Genomic DNA, 14,116 nt, shown 5'->3' with positions numbered 1-14,116 from the left:
ACCTTACATCAACATTGGCTTTATCAGTTATTCAACTAACCAGGTGTTTATTGAGGACTTCTCATAAACCCAGAATTATGGGAGGAGCTAGAGGACCCTCCAAACAACCACCTTTCTGTTGTGATATCATAATATGAACTCCTTTCCCAAACAGAGAGGTGAAGTTGATGATACTAATGTGTGTCATTCATTTTTAAGAAAACAACTTGTGTCTTCCAAATATTATTTCCTAATTAGGTAACTACATGCCAATAGAAGTATTTTATATGCAAGGGTATTTATGTTCAGTTACAAAATCAATCAAGAAGAGAATTTTTTAGGGTACAGAATGCCTTATGTTTTTAGTCAAAGGTTCAGTATTTGTTCCTTCTGAATCTCAGCTGAAACTTTAGTTTCTTGGGTTTTTTTTGGTTGACACATGACCTTGTACATCTTTGTAGGGCAGGGGGTGATTTTGACACCTGTGCATAACATGCAATGGGCGAATTAGAGCAGGTAGCGTTTCCCTCCCTTTAAAGTCTTGTTATTTCTTTGAGTTGTGTCAGGAAGCTTTACACCCCCCTCTCAGAGCCTTTATAAACTGTATAATAAATCACTGGGAACTAAGCCACCTGCTGTGTTGAGCACAATAGGTACTCTTCCCTCCAGAATGTGCTTTGGTTCTCTGACAGTCCAGCCTCTAGTGGCCACTATTCCACTCTCTACTTTTATGAAATCACCTCTTTTAGCTCCCTCTTTCTGTGCCTGATGTATTTTACTTACCAGAATGGCCTCCAGTTCCCTCCACGTCACAGATGACAGGATGCGCTCTTTGTTATGGCTGGGTGATATTCCATTGTGTGTCTCTGCCGCGTCTTCTTTCCGCGTTCCTCTTGGATTGACTGCACAGAGCTGCAGTTTTTAAGTTACAGTCAGAAAGTGACTTCTTCAATTTTCCTTTGGTTGTATTCTCTGAGGAGTGTTCCTCTCCCAGGGACTCCTGGCTGCCATGGAGATTAATCCCCTTTCTTCCTGGTGCCTCTGTGTGCGGCTCCATCCTCCTGGCTTCCCCACACCCACCCACCCATCCATCTGCAGCTATTTCCATCTCCCCACCCAGGGCACCAAGGGCTCCTCACCTGTGCCTCCACAGGGTTCTTCCTGTGTCCACAGCTTTCCTATCCATAACCAGCCATCTCCTGTGCACCTCTCAGGTCCCAGCCAAGATGTCGCCTCCTCCAGGAAGTGTTATTGACCCTTCTTGATGCCCCTTCTTTGCTCCCTGGGCACCCTGCATTCTGCTTCTTCTGTCAACAGCCTGTCAAATTCTCCCCAAAAAGACCGAGAGTTCCCAGGTGCCACGTAGGTGGGGCAGAGCCTGCGTTTCCACAGGTGCATTCTGGGAGCTTGGCCCAGGCAATATTTGGGATGGTTAAGTACATGAGTGAACAGTGAGTCGCTGTCATTTGTTGCTTTCTTGTGTTTCCCCAGAATTACAACCGGCCCCCTGTGATGGCACTAGCCATCCCCATTGCCGTGAAGTTCCTCCACAGAGGCAGCAGGGAGCTGCGCAGGAGCCTGTCTAACTACCTGTGTCTGGCTGCCATCGCCAAGGCGGAGCTCCTGGCCGAGCACACCGAGGTGATAGTCAGGAGCATACTTCAAGGTACAGTGTGAAGGCCAAGCTCAGGTGCATGTCTCTGGGGTTGTCTAGAGGTGTCTTCCTAAGTGCTTATGGTTTGTGGAGGGAGATCTGGAGGTGAGGACCCCTGGTCTTCGGCCCTGCTTCTAAGTGACTTGTGAGCATACATAAAGTCTCTAGGTCTGGCTGAGGCTTCTGTCCATCTGATGAGTTGCCTGGACACATTGGACAAGTGGTAGGCGCCCCTCCAATTCTGCATATCCCAGTCCAGGGGGCTGTTTCCCACCACCCTGGCCGCCTGCTCCAACTCCAGCTCTAGAGGGTGTCTCTGTGATGGTGGGGTAGGCCCCACTGCTGGCGGTACTGAGAACCTCTTCTTCCCATGGTTTCCAAAAGTAAAAAATGCACTTGATTAGATGAAATACACCAGAGTGTTTAATGTCTTCTTCAATGTGATCATAACTTGGTAGTGACTTAAAAGAGAGAGGCCACAAAAAAATCAAACCAGGGCCTCTCTCTTAATTGTTCCAACTTTGGAAGTACAGACAAGGTCAAATTACTCCACACAAAATATTCACCTTGTCTTCTCTTTTTCTTTTGGCTTCAGATCCCAAACTTTTTTTGTAAAATTTGGGATCAGATAACAAGAGATAATATAAGTGATATGTATTCAAATGCCCCCAGTCTCATTTAAAAAACAAACAAACAAACAAACAAACCTGTGAAATTCACAAGTTACTTACCCCTTATTTCACGGACACACCCCACACGCCCAGGTGGAGCTTCCACACTGTGAAGTGCTCCCAGTCCAACTGATGAGATAAAAACTAGCAGTCCGGTTCCATCCAGCCTCAGAATTACCAGTTAATTAGTCCCTTAGTTCCACCCAGCCCTTAGGATTAACAACAAACCAGTCCTCCAGTTCTGCCTAGCGCTTGGGATGCCAGCTCAGTCCTCCTATTCCCAGCACCAGCTTACTGTAGACCTCCTAAGGAGGGTTCTCTGCACCCCTAGACCTCTGAGTGGGTCCTCCCAGTGTCTGCTGATGCTCAGATATATCTGAGGCAAGCTGAATGGTAAGGTCTCTCTCTCGACCTTGTACTCGCCTGTGAAGAGTTGTCATTAATAACCCCAGTCAGGATTTTTATTTCTAATTTCCTTTGGCTATAGAATTTAAATGCTAATTTCACTTTATATGTGATATTGAATTTGCTAAAAGTCCAGAAAAACAATTATACTTTTTCACCTCCTTGGAAACACTATTGGAACAAATTCATAGGACTTGCAAACATTGAAACACACAAGCATTTCAAGACCGTGGTAGTCCAACGTGCTACTAACAGATTTATGAAAAAAAATTGAATGATATCTTTACAGCCGCCAAGAATTTAGCTCATCCATTTGAGATTTTTTAAAATATGGTTTCAGTGACAAAGAAATCTTTGAAACACAAAGTATACTTTCTAAATTCACTGCAAGCATTTGAAATAAACAAATGATTTGGTTTATTTGATTTGGCACCATGAAAATTACCATGAAATGAATGGTAACTCGAGCTACAAAAGATTGGGACTGCGTGTTTCAGGATTTAGATTTTCAGGATCAATGTGACAGTAAAAGTCCCCCATGGCCCACATGAGTAGCAACACGGAAGGAATTTTGCTGTCTCTGAGTAGCAGATTTTCTGCTCTTCAAATCTTTGTCTAGTCCTGCCGAACAGCTCTAGGAGGCATGTTGGGACTTCATTCTTCATTACTGTAGTTTTTCTTGCCTCTAGACTGTCAACTTTGACCTGTAGTATCCTAATTTTCATATTTCTTCTTCTGAATGGCCAACCACTTGACCAAAATTATTATAATGACGTTAATAATAATTACAATGGCTGAAGTTTACTGCATGCATTCTTTATGACATTAATCCATTTGTACCCACTGTATCATGTAATGCCCACAAGAACCCCAAACTGAGGTACTATTCTTATCCTATTTTATAGTTGGTAGTATTTTGAGTAGTAAAAGCCCCAGGTATAAATGGTTTGACGAAGGAGAAAAGGAGGAGGAACAACTCCTCTTTGGCACATGACCGAAGAAGTCCACTAGTAAGTATATCAGATTTCTCCAGTGGCTCAGTGGTTGTACTGAAGGTCATTGCACAGTTCTGCTCCCTGCGGCTGGGTTTACTTGTGTGTTCCACTGTGGGCCGCCACAGCTCCTTGTCCATGACATCACAAATACTGGCTGTACCCCAGGCCATCCAGCCTCATGTCTGCTTGCCCTGACATGGGCCACAGACCATTTCTGAACCAGCCCATCATCACTGCCAGGGCACACTGTACATCCTTGGCCAGGCTTAGGTCACGAGCCAGCCTGACAGCAGAACCACCCAGATGGGAAGTGTAGAAAGAACGGACCCCAAAAGAAACCCAGGCTATTCAATAAAAGAGAATAAAATTATGGCATTTGCAGGTACATGGATGGAGTTAGAGAATATCATGCTAAGCGAAGTAAGCCAATCCTGAGAAACCAAAGGCCGAATGTTTTCTCTGATAAGTGGATGTTAATCACTTATCAGAGGGAGGGAGCATAGGATGAGTGGAGGAACTTTGGATAGGGAAAAGGGGAGAAGAGAGGGGAGGGGTATGGGGATAGGAAAGATGGTGGAATAAGACGGACATCATTACCCTAGGTACATGTATGACTGCATGAATGGTGGGACCCTACTTCGGATACAACCAGAGAAATAAAAAATCGTGTTCCATTTGTGTACAATGAATCAAAGAGCATTCTGCTGTCATGTATAACTGATTAGAACAAATAAATTTAAAAAACAAAAAAGAAAGCCAGGCTGATGCCAGCAGTAGTGTGAGTACATACAGGATCCCACAACCCCACAAATACCTACCATTGCACTTTGTACACTGGCAAGCTGATGCTCTGGGAGGTTACCAGGGGGATCGGCCCTGGCCATGTCACACTGCAGCCCACCCCCACAGCTGAATCTCAGTTCCACCCAACACTTGAATTCTTATCTTTCTGGGCAGAACCCAGCTCCCCATAAATATTAGCCAGGATGTTGAAGCCAATCATGACTGCCTCCCTATATTTCAATCCCTTGGGGACCAGGGAACTTGCCATTTCCTGTGAGGACACATGTCGTCTCTAGACAAATCCAAGTGCTCAGCTTTTCTTCCACAGGCTGAATTAAAAGTTCTCTCTCTGGGGCTTCCCACTTTGGGCTTAGGCTATTGTCCTGTTGGGCCATCAACCCCTATTGCTCTTCATAATCAAGCTTCTAGATGTGGGGACACACGGTGACACCTCCCACTCCTTCCTGCGCTGGCTTTCCTCCTCTGATGTAACCACCATGGCTTCCTCCCAGTTCCTTCAACTCAGCAGATGATGAGTTGATTCTACATTCATTTGCATTTGCGGGGTGTACCCCAGTCCCTCTGCATGGCCACCCTCTTGTTCCCTGTTGTCATCATGGGCAATCCATGCTGCCCCTGATGCTCCAGGCTCCGTCGGGTGCATTTTGAGGACTCAAATGGACCCCCCCCCCTTCCCAGAGGCCATGAGTCAGATTCACTTTCTGTCCACCACACAAGCTCACTTTTGACTCCCGGTGAAGTTATTGTCCATTAAGTCTCCACATATACATATAGTTATTGTTTTGGGATATTATATGTGTATGTATGCATGTGTATACAACTTGATTTAACAAACATGTACATCTTTATATATACATCATATATGCAAACATTTATGTGTATATGCACAATATATATAATGTGTGTATACGTACAGTTGTTTGAGCATATTCATCAGTCTCCACTGCATTCTGGTGTTTAGCTGGTTTTTTAATCCTCATGTAAGGACTTACTTATCCTTAATTCTTTATGCTTTTTTTTCTCATGAGATTTCAGCTTATTGCTTTGCCATGTCAAGATCTTATTGGAGATTATATCTTTCATCTCAATATATCTAGCAGTTCTTCCAAGGTTCTTGTCATCTGTATGCACACTGGCACTCTGGTCTCCATTTTGGAGCCTTAGTTAAAGCATGGGTCAGATAGAGCAGGAGAGCCTGGTGGTGTGGCAGTGGTGTCTGCCCCTTAGCTTCAGTTGGTATCATTTCATTAACAATGTTTTTTACAATTTATTATAATATGTCTGTCCCTGATTTCAAACCAAAGGCTTTGTGTATGTTTATAAATTTTACCCCTGAAGGTAATTATTTCAATAGTTCCAAGTCAATTTTTTTCAGTTTTCATTATTAATGGTTATATAGGTAATGTTTACTTTTACATTAAATGTAAATACAAATTTATTTTATTCAAATTGTGCAGACTCCATTTGTTTGCTTTGTATCCTCTGAATTCTCAGTGAGAGGAAACTATAAAAGGCCTTTTCATAAACTACAAAAGGAGGGTTACAGACATAAACAGAATTATATTGAGTCACACTTGAGTTATATTGGGTCACACATGAATGTTACAAATAAAGTAGACAATTGCACCAGCATTGTAGAGTCAATGCACAACAAATCTTTTCTTAATTTAAAAAAATCCCGTCCCATTTAGTTTTGTGGGCAAAGTTTAATAAATATGCAAGAAATAAAAAATTATAATTTTATGTAAACTTTTCCAGATAAAAAGAAGTACTTTCTCTAGCTAAATAATGCTTGTATGTCCATGATACTATCAGACAAGAATGGTGTAAGAAAAGGAAATGCAAGTCCATCTTTATCTGAACATAGATGCATAAATCATAAGCTTTTAGCAGCATGACTCTAGCAGTACTTGGAACAGGTGATGATTAGCATTTGTTGAGTGTGTGCTATATCCCAGCCACTGATCTTTTACTCACATAACTCTCCCCTGGTAGTTTACGAGGAGAAACTGCATTATCCCATTTTATAAAATGCATAGTGACCAAGTTGGATCTACCCCAGGAAGGCAAGGATGGCTTAACCTGCAAAATGTACTTCCCTACAGTAAGACTAACAGGGTAATCAGTGGTCAGTAGGAGTGTCTTGAAAAGTTCTGGACCCACTCATGGAAAACAATTGCAAACTAGGAATTTTGGAGAACTCCCTTAATGTGATTTAGAGGATATTTATATATTTAATGGTGAAACAGCAGAAGCATTACCTTGAAGCCAGGGATGAAACAAGGATTTTACTACATTGAAGTAGATGTATTTACTGTGGCACTATAAACCCTAGATGAGAAAAATAAATGAACATTGGAAGAATCAGAAAGGAAATGGCAAAAAAAATTATCTAAAAATATGATTGTTTGTAGTATAATATATAAATATTCTCTAGTCAATTTTAGACACAATGACAGAAAGTTTAGTGATTCAATTTGTAGAAACCATTTGTTTGTCTATGTGTCAGTAATATACATTGGAAATAAATTAGTTAAAATTATTATTTAAAGTAGAAAAATACATGATATCTAGAGGGAAAATGCATGTGACTCTTGAGTAAAAATTATAAAACCTTTTTGAAAGCAATGAAAAGATAAGCAAGTTGATCAATATACTATTGATGCTCATGGATGGGAGAACTTGAGGTAGCAAAGATGTCAACTTTCAATAAATGCAGTGACATTTTAATAAAATACCTACAGAGATTTTTATTAAAGATAACAAGCTTGTTTTAAAATGCACAAAAGAGTAAGTGGAACAGATAGCCAAAACTATTTTGTAGAAGGAGAAGACGGGAGCAGTGGGGGAGGAGGAGGTGGTAATTTCCCTACTTGTGAAGTCATAGTAACTAAGAGGGTACAGTACTAGTCCTAGAGTAGATAAAAGCCCATGTGACAATGGGCAGGCCAAAGACAATCCCCTGCACACATGAAAATTGGACATATGGCAGGGAAGACTTTGCAGTGGAGAAGAGTGGACTATTCAATAAATGGTTCTAAGACAGCCATCTGCAGAACAGTACATATGAATTAATTTCAAGTATAATAAAGACCTAAATATAAGAAGGAAAAATTTATCTCTGTTAGTTAAATTCAAAGTATGTTCATAATAAAAGCAAACTAGCAACTTCATTTTTCTAGCAAAGGGTACCAAGACCTCAAACTAAAATCATACCTTTGATTTTATCAAAGCCAAGAATATCACTTTGGGCAATGAACTTATTTTCTGCTTAAGCCATATTGGAGGTAACTTGGTATTTCATAACATCAGAACCCTTTTAGAGAGACTGTTGTTTAGTGTTCCTGAGTAATTCTCCACATTCACTTTCTGCCATATGAAGACAGATATCCTTCTGACCAGCACTGGGAAATAAAAGCATGACCAATGTGTAGGCTGCTCTAGTTGCCACATGGCTCACCCAGGAGGCTGACAGTACTATTGTGGTTTTGAGATCGTCTCCAAAATCTATGGGGTTTGGAGAGCTCATAGGGAGCGTTCTCCAAATTTTGATTTGGAGCTCTATGATGCAAAGCACAGTCTGTCATCAAACTCAGAAGCAGTGCTGTCCCTTCCTCTGCATTTCTGGGTCAGTAGCCCCAACCAGGAACCATGCCTTTCCATCAACATGCATTTTACGTGGTCCTCTGGCACAAGGCAAAAGATGACCTCAAATGATTTGAAACCTAAGCAGAAGGTTGGAAAGAAAATATAATATTGTCTCAGCAAGAGTCCAAATTCCTTTCTGACTTTACTGGCAACAGCCCGCAGAAGACTGTCTAGTTAATTATGATAAATTCACCTCATTTCTTTCCCTGTGTGAGACAAAATTCAAACCACTGATTGGTGAGTCGCTTCAGAAAAATGAAGATAGGAAATTGACTCCCCATTTATTATGGAAGTAATAATATGCCCCAGGTAGGGTGGATGAGCATCTATGCTCTGTACAGCACTCAGCCCATAGTTCCTCTCCTTCTTATTGTCGTCAGCATTGTTGCTGCTGTTCTCTCTCTAGTCATGTATTTGCTATGTACCATCCCATGTTAAAATGTTAGAGGCAGAGCCATGTCCATTCATGGAGTTTCATCTTCTCCAGGGAGATGCTAAGCTATTGAACATTCATGATACAATTATTATTAAAAGATCTTCAGTTTCACCATATTTCAGGTTGCTAGGAAAGAGTTTATTGATCAAATATTCTAGGCAACAAGTTATTCAACTTACTAGGAATATTTTAAATGAATGTTAATACACATGGGGAAATTTTAAATATAATACTGGGAAAGCCAATCGAAAGATGAATAAAGGAATAAAGACACATCTTGTAAGAGAAAAGTATTTCTTTGGAGTTGTTAGCCAAGGCCTGGATCTGATGTAAGCCAGAGTTTGCACCTTGATGACTTCACCAGCAGATGCAGCTGTCGAGTACAGGAGGCCTCACAGACAGGAACCCACATGCTGGACTCTGAGACCACTCTGCACAGTATGGCAGGGGGAGCCTCACAGACAAGGCATCCATGTGCTGAACTTGGGCACTGTTTTAGTCAGTTTTTGTGTTGCTCTGACCAAAAGACCTGACAAGGACAACTTAGAGAAGGTTAAATTTGCTTCGGCTCATGGTTTCAGAGTTCCAGTCTGTGGTTGGCTGAGTCCAGAGCTATGGGCCTGAGGTGAGGAAGAACATGGCAGAAGGGTATGGTGGAGGAAAGCAGCTCAGAATATCAGATCCAGGAAGCAGAGAGAGGTCAGCTCACCAGGGACAAAATCTAAACCCTAAAGGCAAGTTCCTAGTGGCCTACCTCCTCCAGCTGCACCATGCCTGCCTACAGTTACCACTCAGTTAATCCATTCAAGCGGATTCATACACTGATGAGGTTACAGATCTCCTAATCCAACAATTCACCTTTGAACATTCCTGCATTGTCCCACACACGAGCTTTTGGGCAACATCACATATTCGAACAATAACATTCCTCCCCGGCTCCCACCAAGCTCATATCCATCTCACAAGGCAAAATACATCCAGTCCATTTCCAAAAGTCCCCATAATCTTAACAGTTACAGCATTGTCAAAAATCCAAGTCCAAAATCTCGTCTGAGACTCAAGGTAAACTCTTAGCTCTGAATCGCCATGAAGATCAAAACAAAATTGCATGTCCAATATATAATGGCACAGAGTAAACGGCACAAAGGGGAACAGAGGGGCATAGAAAGAAGTGATAGGAACCAAGTAAGACCAAAATCCAGCTGGGCAAATGAGTCCTGTAGCTCCATGTCCAGCATCTGGGGCACATGGCATTATGATCTTTTCTTCAAAGGGCTTGTGCAGCTCTGCCCCATGACCTTGCTGGTATAACCCCCATGGCCGCTCTCCTTTCTGTATGAAACAAAATCCAAACCACTGATTGGTGAGTTGCTTTAGAAAAATGGAGACAGCAAATTGACTCCCCATTTATTATGTCCCATGTACAATGGTAGAGGCTTAAAGAGAGCATCTAATGTGGAAGAGCATCTAATGGGAAACTGCAGGAATCCACTTGTCTCTGTTTAATTCTTGTAGCTTTTCTGGGCAGACATTTCTGGCATGTCTTAAACTTGAGGGTCTTCACTGCAGCTTTGGCTTCCTTGTCATATCTTCATGCATCACCCTTTCAGGGGCTGCCTGCAAGGATTCAAACCCTGATGCCCCCTGCCTGGGTTCCCAGGCCTTCTTTTGAAATCTCACTGGAATCCTCCATGACCCCCTAAGTCTAGCCACCTGCATTTCTGCAGAACCAGCACCACACGGTTAATCCCAAGCTCTGCTATCCTCTCAAGAAATAGTCCAGCCTCCTGGGACCATGGCTGGAGTGGCCTCTGAGTGCCTGGGTGGCTAAGTGTGGTGAAACAACTTCCAAAGGTCTCCCTGTGCAAGCAGAGTGTCTTCTCAAAGAAATGTTTACTTTTACAACCTTTAACTGAGATAGGTGCGATCTTGCCAATTCCTGAGATGCTCTTAAGCCATCTTTCCTGTTGTTTCTGAGTAAAGTACTTAGCATCTCTTTAGTGGATATACTCCCTTTAGCAACCACAACTATCTTAGCCCCAGCTGCACTCACACTTTTCTAGAAAAATTGCAAGTTTTTAGAATCGTTCTGCTTTCTGCTTCTGATTATTATGGTAAACTTGGCTGAAAACCATGAGCAATATTAATGCCACACCCTTAATGCTGTGCTGTCTAGAAATTTCCTCCAACCAGATTAATTAGGCCATTGTATTTAAATTCAGCTTCACAGAATGTCTCCAGACATGGGCATAATGTGAAGAACTTCTTTGCCAGAATGTGACATGAATTGCCTCTTGTCCAGTTTCCAATAGTGTGCTACTTCTCCTCTGAAACTTGGTGGTCCCAGTCTACTGTCCACAGTCCTGTTGGCATTCTGGTATTATAAGCTCCCACCTGAATCACCAGTTAAGCAAAATGTACAACACTCTATAGCTTTTCCAGCTTGCATATTTAACCTTTTCAAAATTCCTGCCCCAGTTTCTGAACCACTTGGTCAGGTTAGTCACAGCAACAACCCTACTCCTGGTACCAGTTTCTATTTTAGTAAGTTTTTGTGTGACCAAAAGACCTGATAAGAACAACTTCAAGGAGGGAAACTTGGTTTTAGTTCACAGTTTCAAAGAGAGGAGAATATACTGTAGTGTATTCATTTATGTGCATAGCATAAATGAATACACCACAATGAATTTCACCTTCATGTATATCTACAAAGCACTAATTTTTAAAAAGAAAAAAACATTTTTAAGATATACATTTCATTTCAAATGTTATTTCATCTTTCAGAGAGGAGAGATATGGGGAGATGGCCAGCGTCTCGGGTGTTCTTCCTGACGAGGAGGTGTAAGCCACCTGAGAAATTAAAGTCTAGAATAATTAGTAAAGAACCAAAAACAAGTAATCAGAAAGATATTTTCAAAAGTGGAGCCCTTGATAGGGTTAGTCCACATGGGTGGAGCTGGACAAAACATGGCAGTTTATTTAAGGGGGTACATTAAAAGGCAGAGATAAGGTTTCAAGGGCAGAGTCTTGCTTGTGATGTCTTGCAGCCAGCAGGTTGATTGGCATCTTGGCAGGTCACACCCATCTCCAGTGCTGTGTGGGACATGGCAGAGTGGCATAGGAATTCACAATGTCTCTGGGCAGTCTTACACGGAGGAAACGTCCACTGGAAGTTCCCAGACACCAGATGTTCCTATTCACTAGGCTGCGATGCTGACAAAGTCCACACATAGCTCAAGGACGGCTCACAATACAGAGAAAGAGAGAGCACACTCTGCTCACCAGAGACAAAATCTAAACCCCAGGGTCATGCCCCAGTGACCTACTTTCTCTAGCCACACCCTGCCTGCCTATAGTTACCCCCACCTGTTCTGTTCAAGTAGATCCAACAGCTGATTCATCTCACAATCTAATCTTTCGCCTCTGAAGATTCTTTAGTCTTTTCACACATGAGCTTTTGTGGACACTTCATATTCAAATCATAACAGGCACCTTTCTCCACAATGTGGTTAAGAATGCTTCACAATGTCCACGGTCTGGACTATGAGTCCACTCACCATAATGTAGAAGAATCCTAACATCATTTATTAGTTTGTATATTTGTTTCTTTCTTTATTCATATTTTAATCTTTCTTTATTCATATTTTAATTGGGAACAACTTGGAAATTATGGAACATAAATAAATGAATGCCACAATGAATTTCACCTTCGTGTATATCTACAAAGCACTAATTTTAAAAAAGGGAAAACGTTTTTAAGATATACATTTCATTTCAAATGTTATTTCATAGTTTTGATAGCACTTTTATGTTCAATATCTCCTTGAAAAATCTTTATCAAGGTAGGCAAGTTTTGTTAATAAGTTAATAGGTAATGGTGCCAGGTTTGGATGTTGGATTTCTGACCCAAAAGCCACCATGCTTTTTTCTACACTCCAGATTGATCAAACTGAATGCAAAAGTCAGTAATATGAATTTCCATGTTCATGGAATCCAGAAATACATGGGCATACATAATTAAAGTAACTAAGACTTTTAACTTTAGGAGTGCTCTTTCTTTGAGCACTGAAAGAGAAGATGAAAGAATGATCTGAGAATCATCTACAAAACAAATTCTAGGATCATTGGCCTTAGTAACCTTCTCAAAGATGAGCTACTAATGTAAGATTTTACAAGAAATGAAATAGAAATCAATTATAATTATTTTTATAATTCTAATTCTTTAGTGAATTCAAGTCAATTAAGTGCAAGTTATAAATAGCAAACTCTAAAATTGTATGATATATGCTTAGTTGTCTAGTATCCTGAACATATCTTAGAAGAATTAATACTTAAAAGCCAATGTATAGACAAAGAACACACATCAACTGTTTTATTCACATATTATCTCTGTTGAAGAGTTGTTTCACTAGACACACCTACACATGTGCTAGTGACTGGTATCCCAGTTTCCCAGGGACTCAGGGATTCATGGGACATGAGGACTTTGATAAAGCTGGAACAGCCCCAAGAAAACCAGGACAGTTGGTCCCCCTACTCCACACAAGTGATGCTTTACATGTATGATGTATTACCTATTAGTCACACACACATTATTTCCTCCTAATAGTCTGGTCCTGAAGAATTATTTCACTATGCTATGATAGGGCGATGGCTCCAGTAACTAACCAGGAATGAAATTGTGTGCCAGTGTGTAAACTAAGCTAGTGAGCTGATATTTCTTTTTAGATATTTTTTCTCAGGTTTACAAAATTCTTTACTTCTTCCTTTTGCTGACACCTCTGAATTCTAAATTCATTTAGTGCTAATAGTTAAGAAAATAAAAGTCCTGTATCCAACTTCCTGAAAATTACAATGTATCTTTTGAGTGTAGGCTGTGGATATTACAGAGAGATTAAGATGCATGGTCTTTTTAATTTAAAAAGTTACTGATCAGGATTAGATGGGGTAATATACTAAATGGATTAAGAAGATAAAAGTGTGTTTTTCTCTTATGTAAAGAAGTCAGGGGTAGATGGCCCAGGACAGGCTAGCTGGCTTCATGATCATGAGAAACCCAGGCTTCTGTATTGTTCTATGAAGTCTCATGGTCTGAAATGGTTACTGAAATTCCAGCCATCATTACTACATTCTAATCAGACAGAAGGAAGAAGAAGAAAATCATATGTAGCATTCAAGAATGGTCAGAACTTAGACATATCCATATCCAGCTACAGGTAATGCTGGAAAATGTTGACTTGACTTTAGTGGCCATATGTGCCACTAAAACTAGAATTCTATTACTTAGGAAAAGAGGTAAATTGGGTATCAGAGAACAATGAGAAGTCCTGGGCGCATATTTCCAGACTCGATGCTATAGCAGTTTCTGTTTTCATGACTCAAGGATTACTTTATTTTCTTCTTTGCCCCAAACATACAGTTACTATAAGAAGTTAAAAGGCCCTTGCTTTTACTTTTGTTAGCCTACGAGTGCACATTTGTCTGGTCCACATCAACTGGGGTCTCTTAATAAACAGGTCTGTCT

The 14,116-nt window shown here is 40.9% G+C and overlaps 1 protein-coding gene across 2 annotated transcripts in view; it reads left to right on the top strand.

The window, feature by feature from the left end:
- Veph1 (ventricular zone expressed PH domain containing 1) overlaps window positions 1–14,116 on the top strand; it is a 210,894-nt gene that overhangs the window by 35,030 nt on the left and 161,748 nt on the right. For both annotated transcript variants that reach the window (XM_027933955.2, XM_027933954.2), the window contains exon 3: window positions 1,471–1,645. In XM_027933955.2, the coding sequence (XP_027789756.1) occupies window positions 1,471–1,645 (175 nt within the window). The remainder of the gene's footprint in view (window positions 1–1,470; window positions 1,646–14,116) is intronic.

Source organism: Marmota flaviventris, chromosome 8 (assembly GCF_047511675.1).
Source record: "Marmota flaviventris isolate mMarFla1 chromosome 8, mMarFla1.hap1, whole genome shotgun sequence".
NCBI classification, from domain to species: domain Eukaryota; kingdom Metazoa; phylum Chordata; class Mammalia; order Rodentia; family Sciuridae; genus Marmota; species Marmota flaviventris.
This window is presented reverse-complemented; position numbering and strand designations above follow the sequence as displayed.